Below are 26,435 nucleotides of genomic sequence, written 5' to 3' on the forward strand. Positions count from 1 at the left end.
TGGGGTGGATTGGAGAGCTCTGGAGCTGGATAATAGGAAACATACTTGTCCCCACTCCTTGGCTCAGAATTCCCTGAAGCTAAAGTCTGGATTTAGTTCAGGGCTTGGCTGGAAGAAGTAGGGAAATGGAGAAATGAGGGAGAAGGTTCCAGAGAAGGAGGAGAAATCTTGATGCACAAAAGGCTCAATCATGCCAGGACCTTTAATCGGGAAAGGGCTCTTTTTGAAGGCCTCTTGTCTTTAGCAGCCCTTAGAAAGCAAATTTCGAGAATTATCCAAGACTGATTCATCTCACTGGTATTTCAAAGTACTGATAATTTCAGTACTGACAATTTAATTACAAGGAGTAATTAAAAACACCAAAATGCAAAATAAGCATAAGAAGATTCTACAACATTCTGGTTTTGTCATTTTTTTAAACTTAAATTCTTTCCAGAGGAATAGTTTGGTACTCAGCCTGGCCTGAGTGTGGTGAAAAAGGAGGCCAAAGGCATAGCCCTTTACCTGCCTCTGGCATTTGGAACTGAAGCCCAGCGAGTAGCCAGCAGCGAGGGTCCCCCAGTGGAGCACCCCCGGGACCCTGAGAGGGAGCAGTGAGACGGGCCAGTGCAGTCAGGCCTGGGCTGGCAGACTGAGGCACATTCATGCCCAGGAGTTGGATTTCAGTTCTAGAAAGGTAGGACACGCAACAGACCCGTGGGCAACCTGGCAGTAGCCACAGCTGTGTGACCTGCCACGCAGGCAGGTAGGTCCAGGCTGAAGCTACAGAAGGACCCAGGCCCTCCCTGCTATGGCGGCTGAGGCAGGCTGGTATGGGCCCGAGTTGAGAAGAAACTGGAAGTAGGAAGATTTTGGGTCTATAACAGGACTCTTCTTTAGAAGCAGGGAGGGGGGTTCGCTTTGTTTTGTGGAAACCCAGGAATAATGTCACGCAAGTGAGGGCCAGGTGGTTAGTCGGGATGCTTGGGCAATTTGAGAATGAATAGACTGTCCGGGCTAGAGTGCCGTGGTGTCAGCCTAGCTCACAGCCACCTCAAACTCCTGGGCTCAAACAATCCTGCCTCCTGGGGTAGCTGGGACTACAGGCACGTGCCACCACACCTGGCTAAATTTCTGTATGTTTTTAGTTGGCCAATTATTTTCTTTCTATTTCTAGTAGAGATGGGGGTCCTCGCTCTTGCTCAGGCTGGTTTTGAACTCCTGACCTTGAGGTGGTCAGGTTGTAATGTCCCTTCCCCTTTCCTAATTTTAACAATTTTAAGCAAGGAGGAAAAAAGATTTTGGCATGAGACTTCAGTTCCTAAGGGGAACACCACTATTCCACCACCTTTAGTATTTGCTTAAACAAATCTTTAGCTGAAATCTTATTTGAAACTTTAAACCCATCAAGTAGGGAAGGCTTTGCTTTTACAGCAGTTAAGATATTCTGCTTTTGCTGGGCATAGTGGCTCACGCCTGTAACCCCAGCACTTTGGGAAGCTGAGGCAGAAAGATCACTTGAGGCCAGGAGTTCAAGATCAGCCTGCGCAGCATAAGAGATCCCATCTTGACCAAAAAAAAATGTTTTTAATTATGATTCGCTGGGCTTTGTGACACACACCTGTAGTCCTAGCTTTTCATACTCAGAAGGCTGAGACAGAAGGATCACTTGAGTCTGGGATTTTGAGGTTACAGTGAGCTATGTGTATGATCATGCACTCCAGCCTGGGTGACAGAGCAAGACCCTGTCTTTTTTTTTTTTTTTAAAGTTTTCATTTCCTCATGCATGACATTGATGCATTAAAATAGCTCTTTATTATGAGGTTATGCAGTGCTCAATACATAAAATAAATTTCATTTAAACATTTAAAATACCAAAATACCGTGTTTCCCTGAAAATAAGACAGGGTCTTATATTTATTTTTCCTCAAGAAGATCCCTTAGGGCTTATTTTCAGGGGACGTGTTATTTTCCCCTCAAAGCCTCAGTCTGCAGCACGCACAGGATGGCCTGGACCTGACGGGGGGCTGCCCGTACCTTTCCGGTCACTTCTGGAATAGTGCTGTCACGATGGGGCAGATGAGAAGGGCTGCTAGTGTTCTTTACCGCTCCCCGACGAAATGCACAGGTTGTGCAGATGCACTGCGTAGCCACGCTCGTCACTAGGGCTTATTTCCAGGGTAGGGCTTCTATTGTGCAAATGCTTAGAAATCCTACTAGGGCTTATTTTATGGGTAGGTCTTATTTTCTGGGAAACAAGGTAAACTCCTGACTATGAGCAATTTATCCTGATTACTGCTAAAATGAAGTTCACATTCGAACCTGAGAAGCCACTCTTCCATAAGGACAGTCAGTAGTTTAACAGTGCTGCTTACTATAGTAGTTATAAACTTTCAGAATCAAGGAATATTCTAGATTGCCCCTGGTGAGAAGTGCTATTCTTAGGCCAGCAATAAATACGCTTATGGGCTTTGACACCCCAACTATCGGTTAGTGTGTGGAAGTCCCCACCTCTCTGCTTCCCTTCCCAGCCTGAGGAGCCAGTGTGCCGTAAAACCTCAGCACCTCACAGCAAGCCCTGCTGCTGTCCTGGGGTGCTAGTGTAGCACCCTGTTCACATGCTTTTCGAGAGCAGGCCCTGCTCTCGTGGCCCCACCTTGCTCATCCCAGCTCGCTGTGGTGGGCGCCTCTTGAACCTGGAGAAGAACTTAACGGTCCCACTGGCCAGGGTCCTGCTCGTCACTGTCTTCCTCCGAGTCGGCGGACACTCTCTTGATTCTCTGGAGCGCTGCCTTGATGCTGCTCTCGAGGTCGCTGGTGGGTCTACTGCTGGGGCTCAGGCCAGAGTTGGGGCGAACTTTCTTCAGTTTGACCCCCTGCCTTATGGCAGCCAGAATATGCTCGTTGACTGAGGCTCGGGGAGGGGCCAGGGCGGGCACCTCTGCTTTCCGGAGAGGGGTTCTGCCCTCCCTCAAGGAGGCCAACACTTCATCCATGGATCCTGAAATGGAGTAACAGAGCACGTACTATCAGGAAAGCCTACGAGTTCTCCCCAGGCTGTCAGAACATCATCATACTAAAGTTGTAAATCTCACATCACTTAACACCGTGATTTAAGCAAATCATCATTGTATGAACTGCCTTGGTTACCTACTAGACAAGATCAACAATAGTTCCCATTTTGAATCCAGGAGTTTTAAGAGCTAATATTTTTGTTTCACTACTTACTATTCCACTAACTTCTTCAAATCCATAGCAACTTATAGGCACAGCCGTACACACCTTTTGTTGGAATGTTTCTCAGACACAGGTGCTGTAAGCCTCCCTGTGATCCTGAAGAGTCATGGGTGCCTGGGGTGGAAATGATCTCACCTGCTGTGCATGACTTGGACACCTCTGAAACTGGATCTCCTCCACTCTATTTCTCTAACTTCAGTCTTGGACCTTAGTGATAACTCATTCTGTGACAGTGAAGTGAGCCGGTTTCCACAAATGAAAAGGCTTAAAGTAAGAATTTAACCAGCAGCTCAGTGAACCTGCAGCAGGTGGTGCGGGCACATTTGTTGGTATGTGGTGTGTTAAATTCTACCCACGTTACCCTAAGGTGGCTTACAGCCTTTATTTCTGAGGATGTTAAATGCTGTCAAAACACACATTAGATCAGAGTTTCGAGGCATGGTTGAGAAGCTGTTTCCACTCTGGTAGTTCAGACCCCTGAGGGGGTAAGATCTTTCATCACCTGCTAGAGACAGGCATGGCTGTGGCCACTCATCTAGACATCTTCCAGGTAAGCCTTCAAGATTAATAGTCATTTCTAATTCAGGATTGAAAAGTAATGCAATGGCTAACAAAAAGCTATTTGATTTTGGATTTAAACCTATGGCTTGCTGTTATAATTTCCTTCTGGAAGTAATAAGATAAGTTTCACAATCAAGGACATTTTCTGGTGCTAATTCACTGTCTTATTCATTTCAGTGAATTGAAGCAGTGTTGAACAGAGCTTCCCAAAACCGTGTGCATTAAACCAGGGCTGGAAACTCGGCACCGCACATCCAAGGTCTAACCTAGACATAGGCACAGGCTCCTGCTTTCCATTCACATGGTGTAGCAAACCCCATGGCAACGGGCCATCTGATCTCCACCTAATGGTGTGGACGTTTTCACGTGCACCTGGTTCTAGGTACAGTGAAAACCTGAACTCAGAATAACCAGAAGCATAGTTTGGAACTGTCATATTTTTATCATTCCCAGCACCTATTACACTTTATAATTACACTATTAACCTTTCATATGCTAGGTGGAGGTGCCCAACTATATCTTTAAACACAAACGTACAAAGGTTTTGCTAGGATTTATCCAAGATACACACGCCCCCCAAAGCAGTAGATTCCAAGTCTAGTGTTCTGAAGCCATGCTCCTCCGTAGTCAATGTCTAAAGCCATAATTAGAATTATGATAACTACAACTCTATTAAACAAAGAAATAGCATACTATACTTGCCGAGACAAAAAGTAGCCCACTTTTTCTTTTCAACCCACTACATTTTAGAAAGATTTCCAAAAGCCATCTATATCATGGCTAATATTTCTCCAATAATTTCCAACCAATATTCTGCTTGAAATGCAACACGTTAATTCTATAAAGGGTTCAGAGCTGGAATAGTAAGCTTAATTTAAAGCTGTATTGAAAAATCTTCTGTTGATAATAATCAAATATATAGTAAAGTCTTAAGAAACTTGAAATTGGATTTCCGAGGCTGTTAAAGTATCTACCTAAGTCACGTGATCATTAAATGTAAAGAGATGGTTTCTTCAAACTTAGTTAGCATTTACCAAACTCAGGTTTAAAGTATATTAACTTTGCAGCAGCAGAGTAATATTCAAGGCACCAAATAACTGGAATATTTTAAGATACTTGAAGATGACAGCTTCTAAAGCTAGAATGCTTCAGCAGCTTACAACCCATGGGTGCAGGGACAGGATTCCAGCGGGTTACCTGGGCCCTGGAAACTTTCCAAGGAGTCACGTGGTCTCTCAGCAGGTGATTCACACACTAGAGGACGTGGCTGATCGTCTTTTTCTGTAGTCCTGAAGGCTACGTTCCGATGAGTTGGAGCTTGCGAGGACAAGGACAGAGCAGGGAGAGGGGGCGGTGGAGGAGGAGGAGGAGGTGGTGGTGGAGGTGGTAGAGGTGGTGGCGATGGTGGCAGTGACACTTCCTCACTGGATTTGAAGTGTGTTTGGTCACCAACTGGAACAGAAATCTGGACAGGGATATTTCCAACATAGTCTGGACACTTGGGGGGTTTCACATTACTAACTTCAGATAAAGGAAGACTTCTGGTTTTCCTAGAGGACTGGTGAATTACTGCCACCGTCGGGGAAGCTGGTGAGGGTGTCTGCGGGGAAAGCCCACCTGGCAGGTTTGGAGTCACAGGTTCTGAGGAAGAGGTTTTTATTACAGACTGAGCTGGACGTTTCTGAAAATGAAAAATGGTTGTGAAGAGTTTATCACAAATACAAACCACTGAAATGCTGAAACTTTTTATAAATAAATCTATAAACACCGATGTGTTTCTATGCATAGATGGTCTAATTCAACGTGCAGCCTCATGTGGACAGCCATCCTTGCTACTAACTGTACTTTTCATGTGTTGAAAAGCAAGCATTTATATCCTTTGATCAAGTACTGCCTTCCCTGTAATAAAATGAAGATATCAAAGGATACAGATAGATGAAAATGTTCATATTTTTACTATGAAAAATCAAACCCTAGATAGTAATAAGTCTGTCAAAAATTGTGGCAAATTTATTCAAAATATTAAGTAGCCATGAAAAATCAAATAGTACAAGTCTGGGAAACATCTGGAAAAATCAGGTAATATGGTATTAAATGAAAATAGCAGGACACAAAATAACATGTATTATAAACGTGAAAAACAGGTCTACAAAAATACCAGCAGAGTGGACATCAAAGTGATGTAACAGGTACTGTTGATATTTCTTTAACTTTTAGGCTTAGAGTAAGTTTCATAAATTAAAAAAAATGAAAGTTTAAAATGTTCTGGTCTTTCAGGTATTAAAGAAAAACCTAACCCTACAAAGAACTAATCTCGAGAGGCGGTCCTTACAGAAGGCTATTTTATTAGCCAATAAAAGGTAACACTGTGGAGCCACTAAAATGAACGAGATCTACATACATTTAACATGAATATATCTCAAAACCATAATTCAAGTTAAACAGGCAAAGCATGCATATAATATACTTTTTTTTTTGAGACAGGGTCTCACTCTATTGCCCTGGCTAGAGTGCAGTGGAGTCGTCATAGTTCATTGCAACCTCAAAATCCTGGGACCCAGCAATCCTCCTGCCTCAGCCTCCGGAGTAGTTGGGGACTGTAGGCACATGCCACCACATCCGGCTAATTTTTCTATTTTTTGTAGAGGTAGGGTCTTACTCTTGCTCAGGCTGGTCTCGAACTTCTAAGCTCAAATGATCCTCTTGCCTCAGCCTCCCAGGGTGCTAGGATTACAGGCGTGAGCTATTAAATGTGATACTATTAAATGTAAACTTAAAACACATACACAGCACATAATTCATGATAAACTCAGTATTTCTATCTCCCTCACATTCTTCTAAGGACAAATAGAGTAATGGCAACAAGCCTCAAACCTCACTGTTGGAGACACAGTCATAGAGCTGTCACCCTGCAGCTGTCTGTCAGGGAGCATGCCAGGAGAGTTAGAATCCCGGAAACTCTGGGCCAGACGGCCCAGCTCCAGTGGTCACATCACCTGGCCCCTGATGTTAGGGATCCACCAAGGATCCCCTCTTTGGCATCCTGGCAGCAGTATGTCCCTGTGACTCGGGACTGTCAAGTTCTGCCTTATTGCTGGGCAGTCTGTCTACCCTGGACAAATTAAATCCTTTACCTCATGACAGCCCTTCAGACATTTAAAAAAACAGCAGCGGCTATCATGTATCACATGATTTTATATCTTCTCCCTCTCCTACTTACCCCTTCCAGATGTGCTCAAACTGGCTTTGCCCCCTTCATGGGTGGCACTTCTTGTTAAACACAGAACTTCCTCACTCTACAGAGGACGCTTCTGTTCATAAAGTCCCAAACTCCGAGAGCTTTCATCACAGGTCTGCAGCCCCCAAACCCTGGGCTGTGAACCGGTCCCGGTCCCTGGCCTATTAGGGACCAAGCTGCAGAGCTCTGCCACCCCCTCCCCATCCCCCATCCATGGAAAGATTGTCATCCATGAAACTTAGGAAGGTGGGGGGCAGAGCTGCTCCCCATCACCTGTATCACTGCCTGAGTTCCACCTACTCACCGGCCCCTTAGAAAAATTGTCTTCCATGAAACCAGACCCGGTGCCAAAAACAGACTGAAGAAAACTAAACTCTCAAAGTCTTTGCCCCTAAATTTAAGCCACACGGATTTTCCTATCACCCTATGTAAGTGTACACCTCCATTATGTGCTTTTTTGGACTAGAAAACCAGTAATTTATCCCAATTTTAAGTCAACTGGTTAGACTGTAACTAATTATTCCAATTTGTTGGGAGCTTAGGAGGCCTGATTCTGTCATCTTAAATCTGTCTACCTCTCCCATTTCATGCCACCCGTATTTGAAAGGTCATCTTCTACACTGCCGAGCAACTCACTAACCTGAGTTGGGGCTAAGGAGACAGACTTGCAGCTGCCCTTGATCCCTTCTCCTCCACACTGATTCCACTCTGTTAATCAATATCCACTTGGTGACAGCGCCACGCAGTTACTCTGCACTGCACTGGCTCTACCCTCACCGTGCAGCTCCCCTTCCGTTCATTCCCACTGCAGTTCATGCCCAGGCCTTGTTCCAGCCCAGCTGAATCAGCAGCTCTGGGGGTGCAGCTGGGCATTAGTACGCAGAACTCCCCAGGCGACTCTGATGTGCTGCCTGGGCTGTGAGCCCCTACTGTGGCTTCAGAGTAGGAGAGATCTGGCTGCAGTTCCTGCTCTGTTTAACCTTGAGCTAAGTTGTGTGACCACTCTGAATCTTGGTTACCCAGCTGTAAAATGGTGATGAAAACAATATCTCACAAAGCTGTTGTAAGAATCAAATGAGAACGAATGTAAGGCACAGTGCCTGGTATGCAGAAGGCATCCAATAATGGCAGCTATTACTGGTCAGAGTAAATGACACCGATAAGTAGATCGCAAAACAAGATGAAGTTACATATTATGATTTATTCACTCCAGTGGCCCCTACTTTTGTTGGTATCACATGGCCTCCCTCTAAAAGCTATTCCAGAATCTTATCTGGGATGGAGTGGGTTGTTTCCTCTTTGGGGGTCAACTTAAGATTTTATGAAGAAGGGGGTTGGGTGAGATCAGGTCTATGTTTTACAGTCAATAATTTAATGATATTCTTACATAAGTCCCTATTCAGTTTTTTAAAAACCTATTTACTAGGCCAGGCACAGTGGCTCACGCCTGTAATCCTAGCACTCTGAGAGGCTGAGGTGGGAGGATTGCTTGGGGTCAGCAGTTCAAGACTAGCCTGAGCAAGAGCAAGACCCTGTCTCTACTAAAATTAGAAAAAATTAGCCAGGCATGGTGGCACACCTGTCATCCCAGCTACTTAGGAGGCTGAAGGAGGAGGATCGCATAAGCCCAGGAATGTGAGGATTGCAGTGAACTAGGATAACACCACTGCACTCTAGCCTGGGTAACAAAGCAAGACCCTGTCTGTCTGTGTCTCTTTCTCTCTCTCACACAGGAATAGGTTTTTCCTGTGCGTATAGGAAAAACCTATTCACTTTTAGATGAATGTTTTGAGGTGATGGATATGCTAATTACCTTGATTTGATCATTACTCATCATATACATGTATTGAAATAGCACACTGTACCCCACAAATATGTATAATCATGTGTCAATAAAAATAAAAAGAAAAAATAATTTTTAAAAAGGTACAGATAGGCCAGGCGTGTGGCTCACGTCTGTAATCCTACCACTCTGGGAGGCTGAGGCGGGTGGATAGCTCAAAGTCAGAAGTTCGAGACCAGCCTGAGCAAGAGCGAGACCCCATCTCTAATAAAAATAGAAAGAAATTAATTAGCCAACTAAAAATACATAGAAAAAAATAGCCAGCCATGGCAGCGCATGCCTGTAGTCTCAGCTACTCAGGAGGCTGAGGCAGGAGGATTGCTTGAGCCCAGGAGTTTGAGGTTGCTGTGAGCTAGGCTGATGCCACGTGCACTCTAGCCTGGGCAACAAAGTGAGACTCTGTCTCAAAAAAAAAAAAAAAAGTACAGATAACCAAAAGTATAAAAATTTAAAAATAAAATAAACATTTATTTAACAGAATACTTTTACTACACTTATGTCATAATGCTTCCTTAGTAATGTTTTAAAGAATTTTTTTCTCAGAGACAGGGTCCTGCTCTGTTGCTCAGGCTAGAGTGCAATGGTATGATCAGAGCTCACTGGAACCTCAAACTCGTGGGCTCAAGTGATCCTCCTGCCTCAGCCTCTCAAGTAGCTGGGACTACAGGCATGTCCTGCCATTCTGTAGAGACAGGGTCTCACTGTTGCCCAGGCTGGTCTCGAACTCCTGGCCTCAACTGATCCTCCCACTTCAACCTCTCAAAGTGCTGGGATTACAGGCAATAGCCATTGTTCCTGGCCCATTTTAAATAATTCTTTATTACAAATGAGGGGAAAAGCCAGCTAGAGTCAAGGGCATTGACTATTTTTGGTTTTCCCTGCTCTTCTGAACCATAGTGGGCATGGTTAGCACCACTCAGTGAGGAGGGGAGAGCAGGGACCCAAATGTGTTCTCACATCAAAAACAGCAGTTTTATATCATTGTTTTTGAAACAGTGATAATCTAATTTTTTGTTTTTTGTTGATATACCATAAATAATGGTATTTTTGAAATGTTTCATGTTCTGAATTATCTGTTCTCAAAACTTTATACTTTTCCTCCTAGCATGTGTAATCTTCATTTGTTTCCCCAGAAAATGTAGGTGAGGTGATTTTTTTCTAGAACATACCTCTTTAAATGCTCTTAATCGTTGGAGTGTTTTTTGGCGTTCTTGATTTATCCATTCTTTTTTATTTTGCTCCTCTTCTTTTATCTTGTCTCTTTTCTATATTTAAACAAACATGTATTTGTAAATTGTTCAAAATTACAATAAAATATGTCTTAATACATAATCAAAATATGTCTTGCCAAGGAAAGGGGCTGCAACGCACCACCACCCGCCCTAGTCTGCACCCGGGCTGCAGGTCCGAGGCAGTGGAACTCCAGTTTCCACCAGTTTAGACACAGTGTAGGTGTCACATTATGTTACACAAATATAAAACATTTTCCTTCAGCAGCTTACCATCTGAATACTATGATGCTGATGAAAATATCGTATGCTTTCTTCAGCCTGCTGCAACCTGAGCCGATGGTTTTCCTTGCATTGATCCTGGTGGAATAATACAGATCACCTATGTGGTTTTTAATACTACCATGGTATAGCATAAAAGGTTAAAAGAAAACACCACTGCATTGGGGCTGCAGTGTAAGGCATTAATACTAGTTTCATTCATTAATACTAGTTTCTGGTGTGGCTCAGTGGTACTGCCTTCTCCACAGTCATATGGTAAGAGGTGACTGGCTGCTTACAGCAACAGTTTGTTCCTGCCAGAGTGCTCTGAGAGATGAAAAAGTGAGCCACCCATGAGAGAACAGACAGGCAGTCCCCCATTCTTAAATGGGGTGTGTCCTAACAATGCTTTAAAAGGGTTGTTTTAAACACATTTCCCTATAATGTTATAAATATTTCCAAACATACCTACAAAAGCATAGTCAACCTACAAACATCTGAAAAATTATGTTAAAAACTGTATTTCACCTAGGATTACCCACTCATTATATCTGGATGTGTTATATGTATAAAACCTTTAATATCCGTAGAAAATAATTCAGTGATAATACTAACATTTTTTAGTATGTTTTAGGTCCTAGCCTCAATGCCAAGCACTTTACATGCCTTACGGCATTTTATCCTCCTATCAGCCACGAGATTATATTATTACCATTATTATCCTCTTTTACAGATGAAAAACCTGAGCTCAAAAAAGATTTAAGTAATTTGCCTACAGTCAGTCATATGGCTACCAAGTGGCCAAGCTGTGATTTGAACCCAAATTAGATTCCAAAGCCTGACCTCAACTACCATTCTATGAACCCAGTGCCTTCTGAATTCTAATATTTGCAGAAGTGGCAAGAGCTCCCCTCACTGGGGAACGGGGAGGGACTGTATCTGGAGGGTGAAGGTTAATAATCCAAGTCTGGATAAGAGAAGGCACAGCTATCCCGCCCAAGAGGTGGAGGCATCCCCTCATCTCGCCACAGCTGTGCGGTGCCCTGGCAGTGCCGAAGGAGACGTCTCCCAGGGCTTACAGGTTCTCTGAAACATGGAGCAAAGGGCAGATGCCTGTCTACCTTCATATAATCTGAAGAACAGTTCCTCAATCCAGAAGCTCCAATACTTGAACACAGGCATGCAAACAATATTAATCTAGTGAAGTATTTAAAAAGCATTTATATTTGCATGAAAGAGTAAATGTTTTTGTAAGCTACAAAAGTCACAATCTTCATGTTTTCCTAATTCTAATAAGTATAATAAATATAAGTAAATACATATAAGTCTGGATACAAATGAAATACAAGCGCTTTCTTTTCTGTTAGAAATAATTAAATTAGTGTATTACCTTTTATGTATTCATGGAGTTTTTAAAAATTAAGAAAAAATCACTTACCAAATATAATCTGAAATGAGCTGATTATTATAGCTAACTTTTTTGTAATCAATTTCTAATAAAATATATTTTAGAATTTGCTGTATTTGATTATTAAAAATAGAGTTTCTATCTATTGTGATCTTAAAAAAGCACCTGTGTATGCAATGGGCATTCAACAGATAGTTTCTAAATTAATTAATTAGAATCTAGAGATTTGGGTAAATGCTTAAAATCCCAAAAGAAACAAAGAATCTTTTTAAGAAGAACATTTTTAATGTATTTTAGCTGCAGCCACTGATATATATATATAAACATTCAAAAAATTAATCACTGTTGGTAACACCTAATTTTCAACCCCTTCACCTTCCACAAAAGAAGAAATCCGGAGGAGGAAATAGCAAAGGCTGCCGTGGGCACACCCACCTTTCTGTTCCTGAGATAGGCCCTCCTGGCACAGAGCCGGCCCCGCCTAGACTCCAGCTGCTGGCACCGCTGGCTGAGCTCTTGCACCTCCGAATTCTTCTCCTGCAGCCCCCCGACACGCTCAATGACTTTAAGTTCCTCCGGGCTTTCACATGGATCATAATAGACAACTTCATCCTGTTTCTCTAAAAATGTATTGATGATTTTTTATAAAACACGTTTTATTATAGAAAATAATGCACAACTTTTTTTTTGAGACAGAGTCTCACTTTGTTGTCCAGGCTAGAGTGAGTGCCATGGCGTCAGCCTAGCTCACAGCAACCTCAAACTCCTCGGCTCTAGCGATCCTTCTGCCTCAGCCTCCTGAGTAGCTGGGACTACAGGCATGTGCTACCATGCCCGGCTCAATTTTTCTCTATATATTAGTTGGCCAATTAATTTCTATTTATAGTAGAGACAGGGTCTTGCTCTTGCTCAGGCTGGTTTCGAACTCCTGACCTTGAGCAATCCACTAACCTCGGCCTCCCAGACAGCTAGGATTACAGGAATGAGTCACCACGCCCGGCCACATAATATTTTTTTAACATAAGTAAAAATCACTTGTAACCCCATCGCTCAAGAAGAACCACTATTAACATTTATGTACACATTTACACACATACTAATTTTATAGCTACACATATCGACAAAGTTCTAACAGAACATTTTCCACGTGATGGAAATATAATTTTAATGGCAACATAGTATTCTCTAATTTAAGCATTTCCTGTTGTTAGACTGCTCCAATGTTCCATTATTCATTACACTGTGATAAACAGCACTATATATAAATCTTTGTGTACATTTTTTATCACTTTCTTAGCAGATAAATATTTAAAGCTCTTGGTATCCATTGCCAAACTGCCCTCCAGAAAGGCAATTTATATTCTACTGAATTCTACTGAAATTCACAGTATTTCATTAAGGTGCCTTACTGATATTTAATCTTGATTATATATTGATTTTTTTAAAAAATATGCTTATTGTAACAAATTCAAACCCTACAAAAGAACATAAAATAAAAAGTGAAATTTTTCTACCTCCTTCTCCAAATTTTCTGAATACCAAGCCCAGAGGAAGACATGAACAATTTAATGTGCATCCTTCTAGATTAACTTTTTTGAAATAGACTTTTTCCCTAAATATGGAAAATGCTTACAACATGAAAATGCTTACAGTATGAAACTACTGCAAAAAATTTTGAATACCTAGGATTAAACTAAATGTTCAGGATCTATATGAAGAAAATTATTAAATGTGGAGGAACTTTAGGGGAAACAAAAAAGATTTAAACAAATGGAGAGACATACCATGTTCTTAGGTGGGAGGATTCAAAATTGCAAAGATGACAATTCTCTCCAAAGTAATCTCTAATTTTAAGCACAATCCCAATCAAAATTCCAATGAGTTTTTTGTTTTGAACTCGATTCTAAAGTTCATCTGGAAGAATAAAGGAGTGAGAATAGTCAGAAAATTTGTGAAGTACAGTAACAGGGTGGGGTGCCTTACCAAACACTAAAATGTGCTTCCACGGCATGGTAATAAGAGAAGTATGGAGCCAGCACCAGAAGCCACTCACAAATCAATGGAGAATAACAACCCAGGAACAGATCAAAGTTAATGTTTTCAAATCAGTGATTGGGACTGCTAATAATTTGCGGGGTAGAGTTCAGTCTCTACCAGAGTCAAAATTAAATTTCAGCTAGGTTAACAAATTAAGTTTTAAAAAAGAAAAATCATAAAAACACTAAAATAAAATGTAAATATATCAACATATATTTTATATATTTGATATAATTTGGGGAGGAGGAAAACTTTGCCAGGCATAACACCAAAAGCAGAAACCAGGGGGAAAAAGATTGATAAATGTGACCTCATAAAACTTAAATATTTCTGCAAGGCAATAAAAAGCAAATGACAGGGAAAAATTATTTGCAACATATGCCAGACAATAGAGTGATATCCTTAATATAAGAAATATTCTAAGGAAGAATGGGCCAAGACTATGAACAGTGAGTTGATGAAATAAATACAAATGGTCAATTAACCTATAAAATTGTGTTCAATGTCACTTGTAAGAACTAAAAATTAGATGTCATTTTTTTCTATCAAGTAAGCAAAAATTTTTTCTAAATGGCATGAGTATGGGAAAAGATAAACACTCATACTTAGCTAATGCAAGTATCATTTTGTGTAACCTATCTAGAGGGCCATTATGTAGTATGAAATTAAGAAAACAGAAAATATACGGACAAAAAAAAATGTATCTCAAACAATTGTAGTGTTAACAGGTATATTATCAAAATGTAAACTATACATTGCCCTCGACCCAATATTCCACCTAAAGAAATTTATTCCAAGGAAATAATCTGTCCTATACACAAAGACATGTGTAAAGGCAAGTTCTACACCATATTGCCATTCAAAACTACAAAAAACTGAAAATCACGACATATCCATATAGTGGAATACTATGCAGCCATTACAATTTTGATATTTTTATTACTTACTGAAATGGAAAGATGGTTACTGTACATTAAATGAAAAGGAAGTTACTGAACAGAATATATAGTTTTGGCTAAAAAATTGGCCAGGCGCGGTGGCTCACGCCTGTAATCCTAGCACTCTGAGAGGCCGAGGTGGATGGATCATTCGAGGTCAGGAGTTCCAAACCAGCCTGAGCAAGAGCGAGACCCCGTCTCTACTATAAATAGAAATTAATTGGCCAACTAATATATAGAGAAAAAATTAGCCGGGCATGGTGGCGCATGTCTGTAGTCCCAGCTACTTGGGAGGCTGAGGAAGCAGGATTGCTGGAGCCCAGGAGTTTGAGGTTGCTGTGAACTAGGCTGACACCTCGGCACTCACTCTAGCCTGGGCAACAAAGCAAGACTCTGTCTCAAAAAAAAAAAAAAATTTATTCAGCACATAAAAAAGTCTACAAAGTTATACAACAAATCATTAACACTAAGTATCTCTAGATGATGGGATTAGGGTAATAGTTTTTCTTTCTTTGTTTTGCTGTGTGTTAACAATGAATATATTATTTAAGTAATAAAAATACTGAAAGGAAACTTTAGGAAATTTCAGTAGATGTTATATAGATGTTATACATAACTTATTAGAAGTAACACATAACTTATTAGAAGTAACTGATAATAATGGTCTGTATTTCCTTATGTGTAATTTAAACATTTTAATCTACACATTTAAATATAAATTTTACCTTTCATAAGTCTTTTAATAGAGTCCAACTGTGTAATAAGCAGTATTTCTTCATTTTTTAATATCTCAAATTTAACCTCAAATAGTTCTAATTGAACTTCATAAAATTGTATTTCCAATTCATCTACAACGTCTGTATTTTTTTCTTTTCCTTGAAGACTTTCCATCTTGTTTACATGGAAAAAAGAGTAAGTTAAAATAGTTAGTATATTAAAAAGCAAACATTAGAAGCATTCTAACTATTTTCTATTCCTTGCTCATTACTAAATATAAAAAAGCAAATAGGGAAGAAACACTTTTCCATTTCATCTAGTGAGACAAAAATGCCTTATTCCACATTCATTACAAGTACTTTATCTCATCCTTGAAACATACAAAAACATTTAGGTTTTGAGAATAACAAATGGCAATGAGGTATTATGAGCTGAATGTTTGTGTCCTTCCCAAAATTGCTATCTTGAAGCTATAACTCCCAATGTGATGGTATTTGGAGGTGGGGCCTTGGGAGGTGATTAGGTTTGGATTATGTCAAGAGGGTGGTGTCCTCATGAGGGGATTAGCACCCTTCTAGGAAGAGAACCAGTGGGATGGCTCTTTCTGTCTCCACGCACACACACCAAGGAAAGGTTGTGTGACCACACAACAAGGCAACTGTCTACAAGCAAGGAAAAGAGCCCTCACCAGACACTGCATCTTCAGGGACCTTGATCCTGGACTTCTCAGTCTCCAGAACTATGACAAATAAATGTCTGTTGAAGCCACCCAATCTATGGCATTTTGTTATAGCTGTCAGAGCCAACTCAGACAGGAATTTACAGTGTTTTCTAATTTAAAGTCATCAGATTACAAAAAATTAAAATGACCGTGATCCTAGGATGAAGCATCTTTTTGATTATTCTAAAGTACTGAAAACATTGCTGGATTGGTTTTAAAGTATTAATATATTACCTGCTTGCATACTGAGCTCAGTGTTATGATACAGTGAATCCTACAATATTTCAAAAACATTTTGACCAAAGGGAAACTTTATGGCCAAAATTCCATAGTCTTTAGATTCTTATCTACTAGAACTGCAGTCCCCAAGCCCCAGGACCAGTACAGGCCCATGGCCTTAGGGACAGGGCCGCACAGCAGGAGGTGAGTAGCTAAGCCAGTGAAATTTCATCTGTATTTACAGCCACTTCCCCTTGCTCTCATCAACACCTGAGCTCTGCCTCCCATCACATCAGCAGAGGCATTAGATTCTTATAGGAGCTTGAACCCTACTATAAACTGCACATGCGAGGGATCTAGGTTGTGGGCCCCTCATGAGAATCTAATGCCATGATCTGAGGTGGTGATGCTAGCGCTGGGGAGTGGCTGCAAATACAGATTATCATTAACAGATCTGACTGCACAGAGGCCATCATGAATCAATTGCTTGCAGACTCACATCAAAACCCTATCAATGAATGGGAAGTGGCAATGTAATAATAATAGAAATAAAGTGCACAATAAAATGTAATGTGCTTGAATCGTCCCAAACCAAACCCCCAACCTCTTGTCTGTGGAAAAATTGTCTTCCATGACACCAGTCCCTGGTGCCAAAAACCTTGGGGATTGCTGTACTAAAAGATGGTGTTAGAATAAGTGAAGAAAGGAAGCTCTTTAATAATGCCTGGCCAGAGTGCTATCTAAAATAAAAGAATATTTTTAAAACACAAGTTACATTTATCTTTGTCTTACCTTTCTTTGAATTGCAGCTCTTTTGTGATTTAAACACAACTCTGTGGCTCTCATGAGTTGCAGAGTCTCTCGAGCTAGCATTAGCTTAAGCTTTTCTAACCTGGGATGTGCTGTGGCCCAGGCAGCCTGGCCAAACCTCTTCCCATCCTGTTCCATTTGTTTCTGCATTCCTGATGAATTATAATTAATAAAATATAATTACAACTCATTAAAAAGGGGAATATTTATCATGGGCTAATCCTTTATTGCCTCCCATATATTGTCTGTAAAATATCCTTTTAAAAAGAACTTTTAATTTTATTTCAGTAACTTTTTTCATATTATAGAAATAATACAGTCATTGATATAAAATCTTAGGTACTCCATTTTTAAAAAGGTAATAAATCATGATCTGACCTAGTTGAGGCAACTGCTTCTTACATTTTGGACTAACCCTACACGGTCTCACCTCTGCCTGTCTTGCCAGCATTCTCCCTCATACCACATTCTTTGCAATCCAGCCCCATGGATTGTAAGTTCCTCATATTGGCCAAGTTCCCTCAAGCCAGAGGACTTTTGCAAATGCTATTCCTTCTGCCTGGAACACTCTTCCCTCACTTTTTGCCTTCAACTTACATTTACCCTTCAGATCTCAGGTCAAGCACCACTTCTCAGAAGCCTTTAGTAACCACCCTGATGCAGTCCAAGTTCTTTCTCACAGGCTCTCAGAACCTCACATTTCTCTTCTTTGTGTTACTTATTGCCACTGCCATTTCCATGTGCTTAAATATGTACAATTTCTCTCCCTCACCAGACTGTACAGTGTCTACTTATGTTTATCCATGCATTGAATTCCCAGCACTTATAAAACATAGTACCTGATGCTTAAGAGGCACTCAAATGGTTTTTGAATAAAATGAAAATTATATTTATCTCACTATTGCATTTTTTATTATCACCTGCTAATGCTTTCACTGTTTCCTTAAAATAATTCACTGTGATATCTTGAATAGAGACAACGGCTTCTTCAGCCCGTCTCGTCCATTCTTCGGCTTCCTTCTGCAAGACAGCTATCCTTCTGGGACCCAGGTCATCCTCATCCAAGGACTTCTACAGAAAGAAGGGAAAATTGTCGTAGTAAGAGATAACAGTAATGTACAACTGTTAGGAAACTGAAAGGAAATTGGTCACATAGATTATTTTTATTACTTTTATTACTATTATTCAGTCAATTAAATTTTCATTCATTCAGCAATCCCTTGCTGAGTATGAATATGGCCATAAGCTGGGCACCACCTGGAGGAAAAAAGCCTTCCCTTTGCATGCCTACAATAACTTTCTAGAGAGAAGTGCTATCAAGCTATGTTTCTATTAAGAATTGTTTAAATGAGATCTGTGTTGTTAAGAACTCAGCATTGGGCCTGGTACACAGCACTCAGCTATTAACTGTTGCTATGATTTTTTGTTGTTGTTGTTTTTGAGACAGAGTCTCGCTTTGTTGCCCAAGCTAGTGAGTGCCGTGGCGTCAGCCTAGCTCACAGCAACCTCAAACTCCTGGGCTCAAGCAATCCTTCCGCCTCAGCCTCCCGAGTGGCTGGGATTACAGGCATCCACCACCATGCCTGGCTAATTTTTTCTATATATATTAGTTGGCCAATTAATTTCTTTCTATTTGTAATAGAGACAGGGTCTCACTCTTGCTCAGGCTGGTTTCGAACTCCTGACCTCAAGCAATCCACCCGTCTCGGCCTCCCAGGGTGCTAGGATTACAGGCATGAGCCACCGCGCCCAGCTGCTATGGTTTATTTTAGGGATATGACAAGAAACTTTTCAATACTTTGGTTCTTTTCTGAAGGGCAAAAGTAATACAGCCACCTAAAAGATAGTAAAATCTGTATATTCAAGATTATGAGGCCGGGCACGGTGGCTCACGCCTGTAATCCTAGCACTCTGGGAGGCCAAGGCGGGCGGATTGCTCTAGGTCAGGAGTTCCAAACCAGCCTGAGCAAGAGCGAGACCCTGTCTCTACTATAAATAGAAAGAAATTAATTGGCCAACTAACATATAGAGAAAAAATTAGCTGGGCATGGTGGTGCATGCCTGCAGTCCCAGCTACTTGGAAGGTTGAGGCAGCAGGATTGCTGGAACCCAGGAGTTTGAGGTTGCTATGAGCTAGGATGATGCCACGACACTCACTCTAGCCTGGGCAACAAAGCAAGACTCTGTCTCAAAAAAAAAAAAAAAAAAAAAAAGATTATGACATGTACTGGCATGGACTGTTTTTGTCACCCCCAAAATTCATAAGCTAAAGCCTGAATTCCCCAATGTGATGATATTTAGAGATGGCACCTCGGGGAAGTAATTAGGTCATGAATGGGATTAATCCCCTTATAAAAAGAGGAGACATAGACAGGATCTCTCTGCTCTTCACGTGAGGACACAGCAAGACAGTCATCTACAAATTAGGAAGCTGCCCCTCACCAGACACTAGATCTGCTGACACCTTGATCTTGAGCTTCCTAGGCTCCAGAACTGTGAGAAAAAAATTTCTGTTGTTGATAAGCAGCCTAGTCTATGGTACTTTGTCATAACAGCCTGAACTAGACATGGATTGGTTGGTGCAAAAGTAAGTGCTGTTTTTAATGTACATTTCTCACTTTGTTTTTTCGCTAATGACTTATTACTTGCTGTATATTTTATATTTATCTAAGACTATGGAAATGATGTTTGACAAAAAGCAAATTCGAGCAAATTTCTTATTCAAGTTCAAAATGGGTCGTAAAGCAGCAGAGACAACTGGCAACATCAACAACGCATTTGGCCCAGGAACTGCTAACGAACATACAGTGCAGTGGTGGTTCAAGAAGTTTTGCAAAGGAGATGAAAGCCTTGAAGATGAGCACAGTGTCTGGCCATCGGAAGTTTTGCCTCATCCGTCATATTCAGCTGACCCCTTGCCAAGTGACTACCACTCCTTCAAGCATCTCCACAACTTTTTGCAGGGAAAACGCTTCCATAACCAGCAAGATGCAGAAAATGCTTTCCAAGAGTTCATGGAATCCTGAAGCATGGGTTTTTATGCTACATGAATAAACAAACTTATTTCTCATTGGCAAAATGTGTTGATTATAATGGTTCCTATTTTGATTAATAAAGATGTGTTTGAGCCTAGTTATGATGATTTAAAATTCACAGTCCAAAATTGCAATTTCTTGTGCACCAACCTTACTGCTACTACATCATCCAGCATCCAATTTTTCTTCTACAAAGTATGATTCAGTAACATAAGAAATATGTACAGGTCAGCTGCAAGGAAATACAAACCAAAACCACAATGAGACACTACTTCACACACACTAGGATGGCTGTACCCAAAAAAATGACAGTAACAAGTGTGGTGATGATAGGGACAAATTAGAAACTCACTATTTTTGGGAATGTAAAGTGGTACACTTGCTATGAAAAAGTCTAGCAGTCCTTCAAAAGGTTAAACATCAAATTATCATATGACTCAGCAGTTCTACTCATCAGCACATACACAAGAGAAATGAAAACATATGTCTACACAGGAACTTCGAAACAAATGTTCATAACAGTATCATTCATGATAGCCAAAAGGGAAACAACCTAAATTTCCATCAATTGATAAATGGATAAGTAAAATGTAGTATTATCTAGATAATGAATATTATTCAGCAATAAAAAGAAATGAAGTCCTGATACATGCTACAGCACGGATGAACCTTGAAAACACTGTGCTAAGTGAAAGGAGCCAGTTACAAAGGACCACATATTGAATGGTTCCATTTAAATGAATGTCCAGTGTAGAGAAATCCACACAGACAGAGAGTAGATTGGTGGCTACCTAGGGTTGGGGGAAATGGGAAATGACTGCTAATGGGTATAGGGTTTCTTTTTGGGGTAAAAATATCGTAGAACTAGGTAATAATGGTTGCACAATTCTGAACATACTAAAAACCAATTGAATTGCATACTTTATTTTGGGGGAGGGGAATACTACAACTTTATTAAAAGAAAAGTGTAATGCATACTTTAAATGTATTGTCTGTGAACGAGATCTCAATAAAGCTGTTCCTCAAAAAAGAAAAAATATGTATAAGACATAAAGACTTTCCAAAGAACAGACTATCAAAATAATGAACAGGACAACTTTACCTACAGGTTAGAGTGGCGTAAGTTTCATCTAAACACGATGCCATTTTTATAGTACGATAACCTATAGGGGTCATGAGAGCATGTGTGGAAAGATGGCTTTGTGCAGAGGGCAGAGATCAAGAGATCACTCTGCTGTCTTCTGATTCCAGTTGTTGAGACCCAAGGCAAGCTATTTATCAACAACTTCTCTGGCTGTAGGTTCATGTGTAACACTGGAATAATAATAATGTCTTTTCTAAATAGTGTCACTGGGTCATTCGATGGCTCAATGAAATAAGAATGATGACAGTATTTACTAAAGTTTAAATTACTGAATTACAATCTAGGGCCCTGCTATTTAATTTCCATCCTATTTCTAAGAAATGTGCATGTGTCCTTAGAGGTGGAAAACAAGCTGAAGTAAATAAACATCACACTAAATCAATTCATCAGCAGAAAAAGTGCTTAACTCTTTAAAATTCACAGAAATCTTAAGGTATGAAGAGTGACCAACATAAATGTCTTCCTTTTTTAATCAATTTTAAACATAAATTCAATATTTAAATGTAAGAGTGAACCCAAAGTGCACAGACTGAACCTTAAATGTGACTAAAGAAATATGACAAATAATATATCCGATAAAAAAATATAAAGAAAACATACCAAAATATCAAGCTTACATGAAGTTGCAACTTCTCGCATATCCCTAAATGGCTGCAGTAAATACTGGAAGAATGTGGTTGCCGCAGTAACTAATTCCTGGTATGCTTCATCTTCCTCTTGATAAATTTTCATTAATGCTACCATGGTGTTGGCTTTTCCATGTCCTTGAAGAACCTAGAAGGCAAAATGTAAATAAAGCTCAAGTCTGGACAGTATTGTTTATAAGATCATACATACCAAACAAAATTAAAGAAACCTCAAAGTTCTCAACTTTAATACATACATTTTAAATAATGATTAAATATGAAAATGTCCTCCAACCAAAATGCCCAATAAAACAAGAATGGTTAAATAAATTATGATATATCCATGGCAGAATATTATTATTATCATTCAGCACTGTGCTTTTGAAGACCATTTAATAATATGGGAACTTTTATATTTTTAAATAGGACAGAAAGTAGAGTGCAAAATTTTATCTTAACTCTATACTAAGTATACAGAGGACCCGAAAGAGTCATCAAACATTAATAGCAGTTATCGTTGGAAAGCAGATGTTGGGTATTTTTTCATTTGACTTTTCTGACTGTAAAGGTTTTGTGAGGCTGTACACCTTTTTTAAAGGCTCATAAAGACATTATAGAGCTGTCTCCAAGCACTAATACTTCTCCAGCATGCTGACTCTTAAATCCCCCAGGTTAACATTCTCACCAAGCCCCCAGCAGAGTCCACTCATTTAAAGAGCCTAAATGTGGCTCTAGTCCCTCCTGAGCACTGCTTCTGATGCAGGATAGGAAATAAACAGTTTATAATCTAGGTGAACTCATTTGGTAGGAAATTATCTTACCCCCAGAAGAAGAGAAATAAACTCAAGTAACTGTAGATTTTTTTTCAAGCAATACATTCTTAAATTCTTCTATTTCTGTCCTTCTACTTAAGGATAAAGTGATCTACTTTCAGCTGTAGTTTCATCTAGGTGATTAGTGTTAGAAAAAAAAGTGAATGGTTTGCTGAACAAAATTAAAACACACATATGCAAAACTAAACTTAAGGCAACTGATACTTTTCAGCCTTATTTCTTAGACTATTCAGAAAAATTTCAGAGTTAAAACATTCAGCTTCACTTTATGCATCCCAGCAATGCTAGTAATTGGTCTAATTCTAGAATCAATTGCTTTTGTATTCTAAATATACAGTATTAAAATTATATACACTTCCATAGATATGACATATTCTGTATTTAAACCTCTCCCCCGCCCATATTTAAGTTCCAGGTAAACATATGAACTACACTAGTGTGAACACCTACCTCAACAGTATGAACTAAATTAGTGCTACAATACCCCTGACCTCTGAATGAACTTCAATTTGGGAAAAGTGTAATTTTTCCAATAGTAACTACTATATAGATATTGTATAAATGTTAAGAGTTTAAGGAGAAACCACTTCTCTGTGAGAAACCAAGTGTCTAAAAAGCAAAAGTCTGATATAAAATAAAGTTGAAAATTAAAAGCTGACAGGCCTGAAACTCCCAAGTTGTTTCCTCTTAAGATAAAGCGAATTCAACACGAAAAGTGGGTGTGTAAATATTTACACATAAAACCCACAGTATAAAATGATCCCACTAACAAACTCCTTTTATAAAACCATTTTAATTTAGAAAGCTCATTCTATATTTAGCTTAAGGGGATATAACTAAAATTTTGAAATGTGGCTGAATTCTACACCTCCACCTCCCCTTTCTCAAAAAAATGCACAGAAAAATACCATTTGGGTTAATAATGGCTTAAAGGAGAAAGAGCAAACAGACAGGTCCAGGTTGTAGAACAAATGACCAAATCTTGGCTCTCCTTCGTAAATTCTGAGTATCGTATATAAGCCATATTTTCAACTCAACCCTTTTATGAACTTATACTTCCCTCTCCCCTTAGGCTCTGTAAGTTTACCATTCAAATAATAAATTGTACTCTGTCAAGCTACCTCTTTCAAGTTTAAAAAGACACTCCTGTGGTTGCTTTTCGAAACTAATGAATAAAGCTCACTTTCTGTGGGGCTTTCCATTTGACCAAGTCTTGATGACTTAAAAAACAAATCAAAAGCCATTTCATCCTCTAAAACATTTTATCCCCATTCTTGGCCTTCCTTCATAAGCACAAGCTGGATTGTTTACATTTAACCCCATGTTATTATTTCCTACGTGGAAATAGGGGCTCTTTTTTCAGTTTTGCTTTCACTATTTCTGGCATTTCTCCTCACAACATCCTGCTCAGCCTGTGTCTTCAGGGAAAAAAGGTTAAAATCCCGGCCTAGCCTAGCTCCTACTTGCAAATAACCTTCGATCTAACTGGTCCGTCCGTCCTGTCTCCAGGCCTTCCTTAGGCTGCTCTCCCACAGGTGAGGGCCGGGTGAACGGGCGGCTCTCTCAGCGCGCCTGCTCCCCCTGCCCCGTCAGACGCGGAGCCTGCCCCCTCCCGGCACGGAGAGAACCCTCGGGAACGGCCCGCCGTACCTGACGCAGCCGCGCGCCCGCCTCGGCCCGCCGCGCGCGCAGGGCCCGCTCCCGGAACTCGCGCGGGCTCTCGCAGTCGGCCGCGCCGCCCTCGGCCGGGAAGAGCGCGTCGCGCACGGTGGCGCCGCCGCAGCCGTCGGCCGCGTGGCCCAGGTAGCGCTCCAGCTGCCGGCACAGCTCCTGCAGCGCCGCCTCGCCGGGGCCCGCGCGCGCCGGCCACACCAGCCCCCACAGCCCGAGCCCCGGCCAGGCCCCGCCGCCGCCGCCCGCGTCCAGCTCCGGCGGCAGCCGCGGGAAGCAGTGCTCCAGAGGCGGCCACAGCGCCGCCAGCTGCCGGTGCGCGCCGCGGAGCCCAGCGGCCGAGAGCAGGCCGGCCCAGCTGGGCGGGGGCGCGGCGGCCTCGCGCTCGGGCTCGGGCTCGGGCTCGGGCCCCGGCCGGCTGCCCGTGCGCCGCCGCCGCTGCGCCGTGCGGTCGTGACAGGTCACGGCGAACTTGCCCTCCGCGTCGTTCCAGGCCACCAGGAAGCGCAGCTGGTGCCGCTCGGGCTCGGCGAAGAGGTCCTCGCGGAGCGGCACCCAGCCCTCCAGGCTGTCGGGCTGCTCGTACTCCATGGCGGCCGGCGGCCAGCGGCCCCAGGGCTCGGCTCGCCCGGGCCAGGCCTCCGCGCACCCCCCGCCCCACGACGGCCCGAGCCGCGACATTTTCCGCCGGACTCTGACCCGCGTCCGCGCCCCGCCCCGCACTTTGGATTGGCTGCCTGCGGGCCGCGGGGCTTCCGGCAGGCGTCCGGGATTGGTTGGGTGATAGAGGGATGGTCGCTGACAGCCAATGAAAAGGTCCAGAGGGTTACCTCCGACCCAGCCCTCAGCAATCAGTCTCGCGACCTGGCCCGGCGCCTGGGAGTTACCGCTCTTGCCTCACCTGGCCCGCCTTGGGACGGGCTGCCTTTGGGAAGACACTGGTCACATGGGCGAGTTATCGTCTTGGCCTCCTACACTGAACTGCGAACTTCTTGGAAACGGGGACCCGCCTGATTTTGTCTTCTGTCACGGCCCTACTGAATACACGCTTCCTGTCCTCAAGAATGCCACAAATGTGCTGGGGAGATGGAACAAAATTAAACTCGATAGTTATTTATGGAGGGCCTCTAAGTGCCAACCACTGGGTAGGAGCCACAGATTTGTCAATTCAACAAGCTTTCATCGAGTGTCTGCTATGTGCCAGTATTTTAGTGGGGGCAGGTAGAGGGAGAATCCAAAAAGATGTCTCTGCCTGCAAAGCAACCCAGCCTCCGACCAGAGTGCTTAAGCACAATATGTGTTCTAACTCTTCATCCTAGAGATAAAGAAAGTGAGACCCAGGAAAGTAATTTAAGATGTACCAGCACTCAGAGACCAAATAAGACCACCTGGCTACTAAAGACCTATTTAAGGAGATGCGAGGAAATCCAGTTTACATGGGGGAGTGGAGTTGGATCTGTTCCTACAACAGGGAACAAGAGAGCTCTAGTTAGTCTCTGCCTAGGAAACACACAGTGTAGACTGAGAGGTACAGTACAGGACAGCTCCCATCCCGTGAGCCCACTGAGAAGGGTAGTGGTGGTGAAAGGAGGGAGAGAGGTGCCCAGGAAGCCAGGATCAGGAGCCCTTTGAGAAAGCAAGGCCTGCCGGTTCTTGACTCAGCAATAAGTGAAAGAGCTTGTGGAGGTTTTTGTAAGAATGGCCTGGCTGAAATAACAGAAAAATATCTAATCTCACAATTTTCTCATAACATCTAAAGATCAAGTTTGAGCTCTCCCTACTCTCTCCCAAGCTGGCAGGCACCCTGCAGGGACTTTGTTTTCACAGACATCTGAAAAGATCCTAAAGACAGAAAGGAAATGTAAATTGTTCTCTTGACATTCAAGGCTCACAGACGTGAGAATTTCTTTCTATAGCTTCCAGGTGTT

At 41.7% G+C, this 26,435-nt stretch overlaps 1 protein-coding gene across 1 annotated transcript; it reads right to left on the reverse strand.

Annotated features, from left to right (window-relative positions):
* Window positions 1–1,546: 1,546 nt before the first annotated feature.
* WHAMM (WASP homolog associated with actin, golgi membranes and microtubules) lies at window positions 1,547–25,163 on the reverse strand. Its single transcript, XM_012763224.3, has 10 exons — window positions 24,487–25,163; window positions 21,978–22,151; window positions 18,119–18,269; window positions 17,181–17,350; window positions 15,457–15,622; window positions 12,192–12,376; window positions 10,361–10,447; window positions 10,028–10,123; window positions 4,975–5,458; window positions 1,547–2,980 (listed from the first exon to the last, which is right to left on the reverse strand). Exons 1-10 carry the CDS (start codon window positions 25,096–25,098, stop codon window positions 2,688–2,690), a joined length of 2,418 nt encoding a protein of 805 aa, XP_012618678.3. The 5' UTR covers window positions 25,099–25,163; the 3' UTR covers window positions 1,547–2,687.
* Between the last annotated feature and the right edge of the window lie 1,272 nt (window positions 25,164–26,435).

Source organism: Microcebus murinus, chromosome 7, assembly GCF_040939455.1.
Source record: "Microcebus murinus isolate Inina chromosome 7, M.murinus_Inina_mat1.0, whole genome shotgun sequence".
In the NCBI taxonomy this organism is placed as follows: Eukaryota; Metazoa; Chordata; class Mammalia; order Primates; family Cheirogaleidae; genus Microcebus; species Microcebus murinus.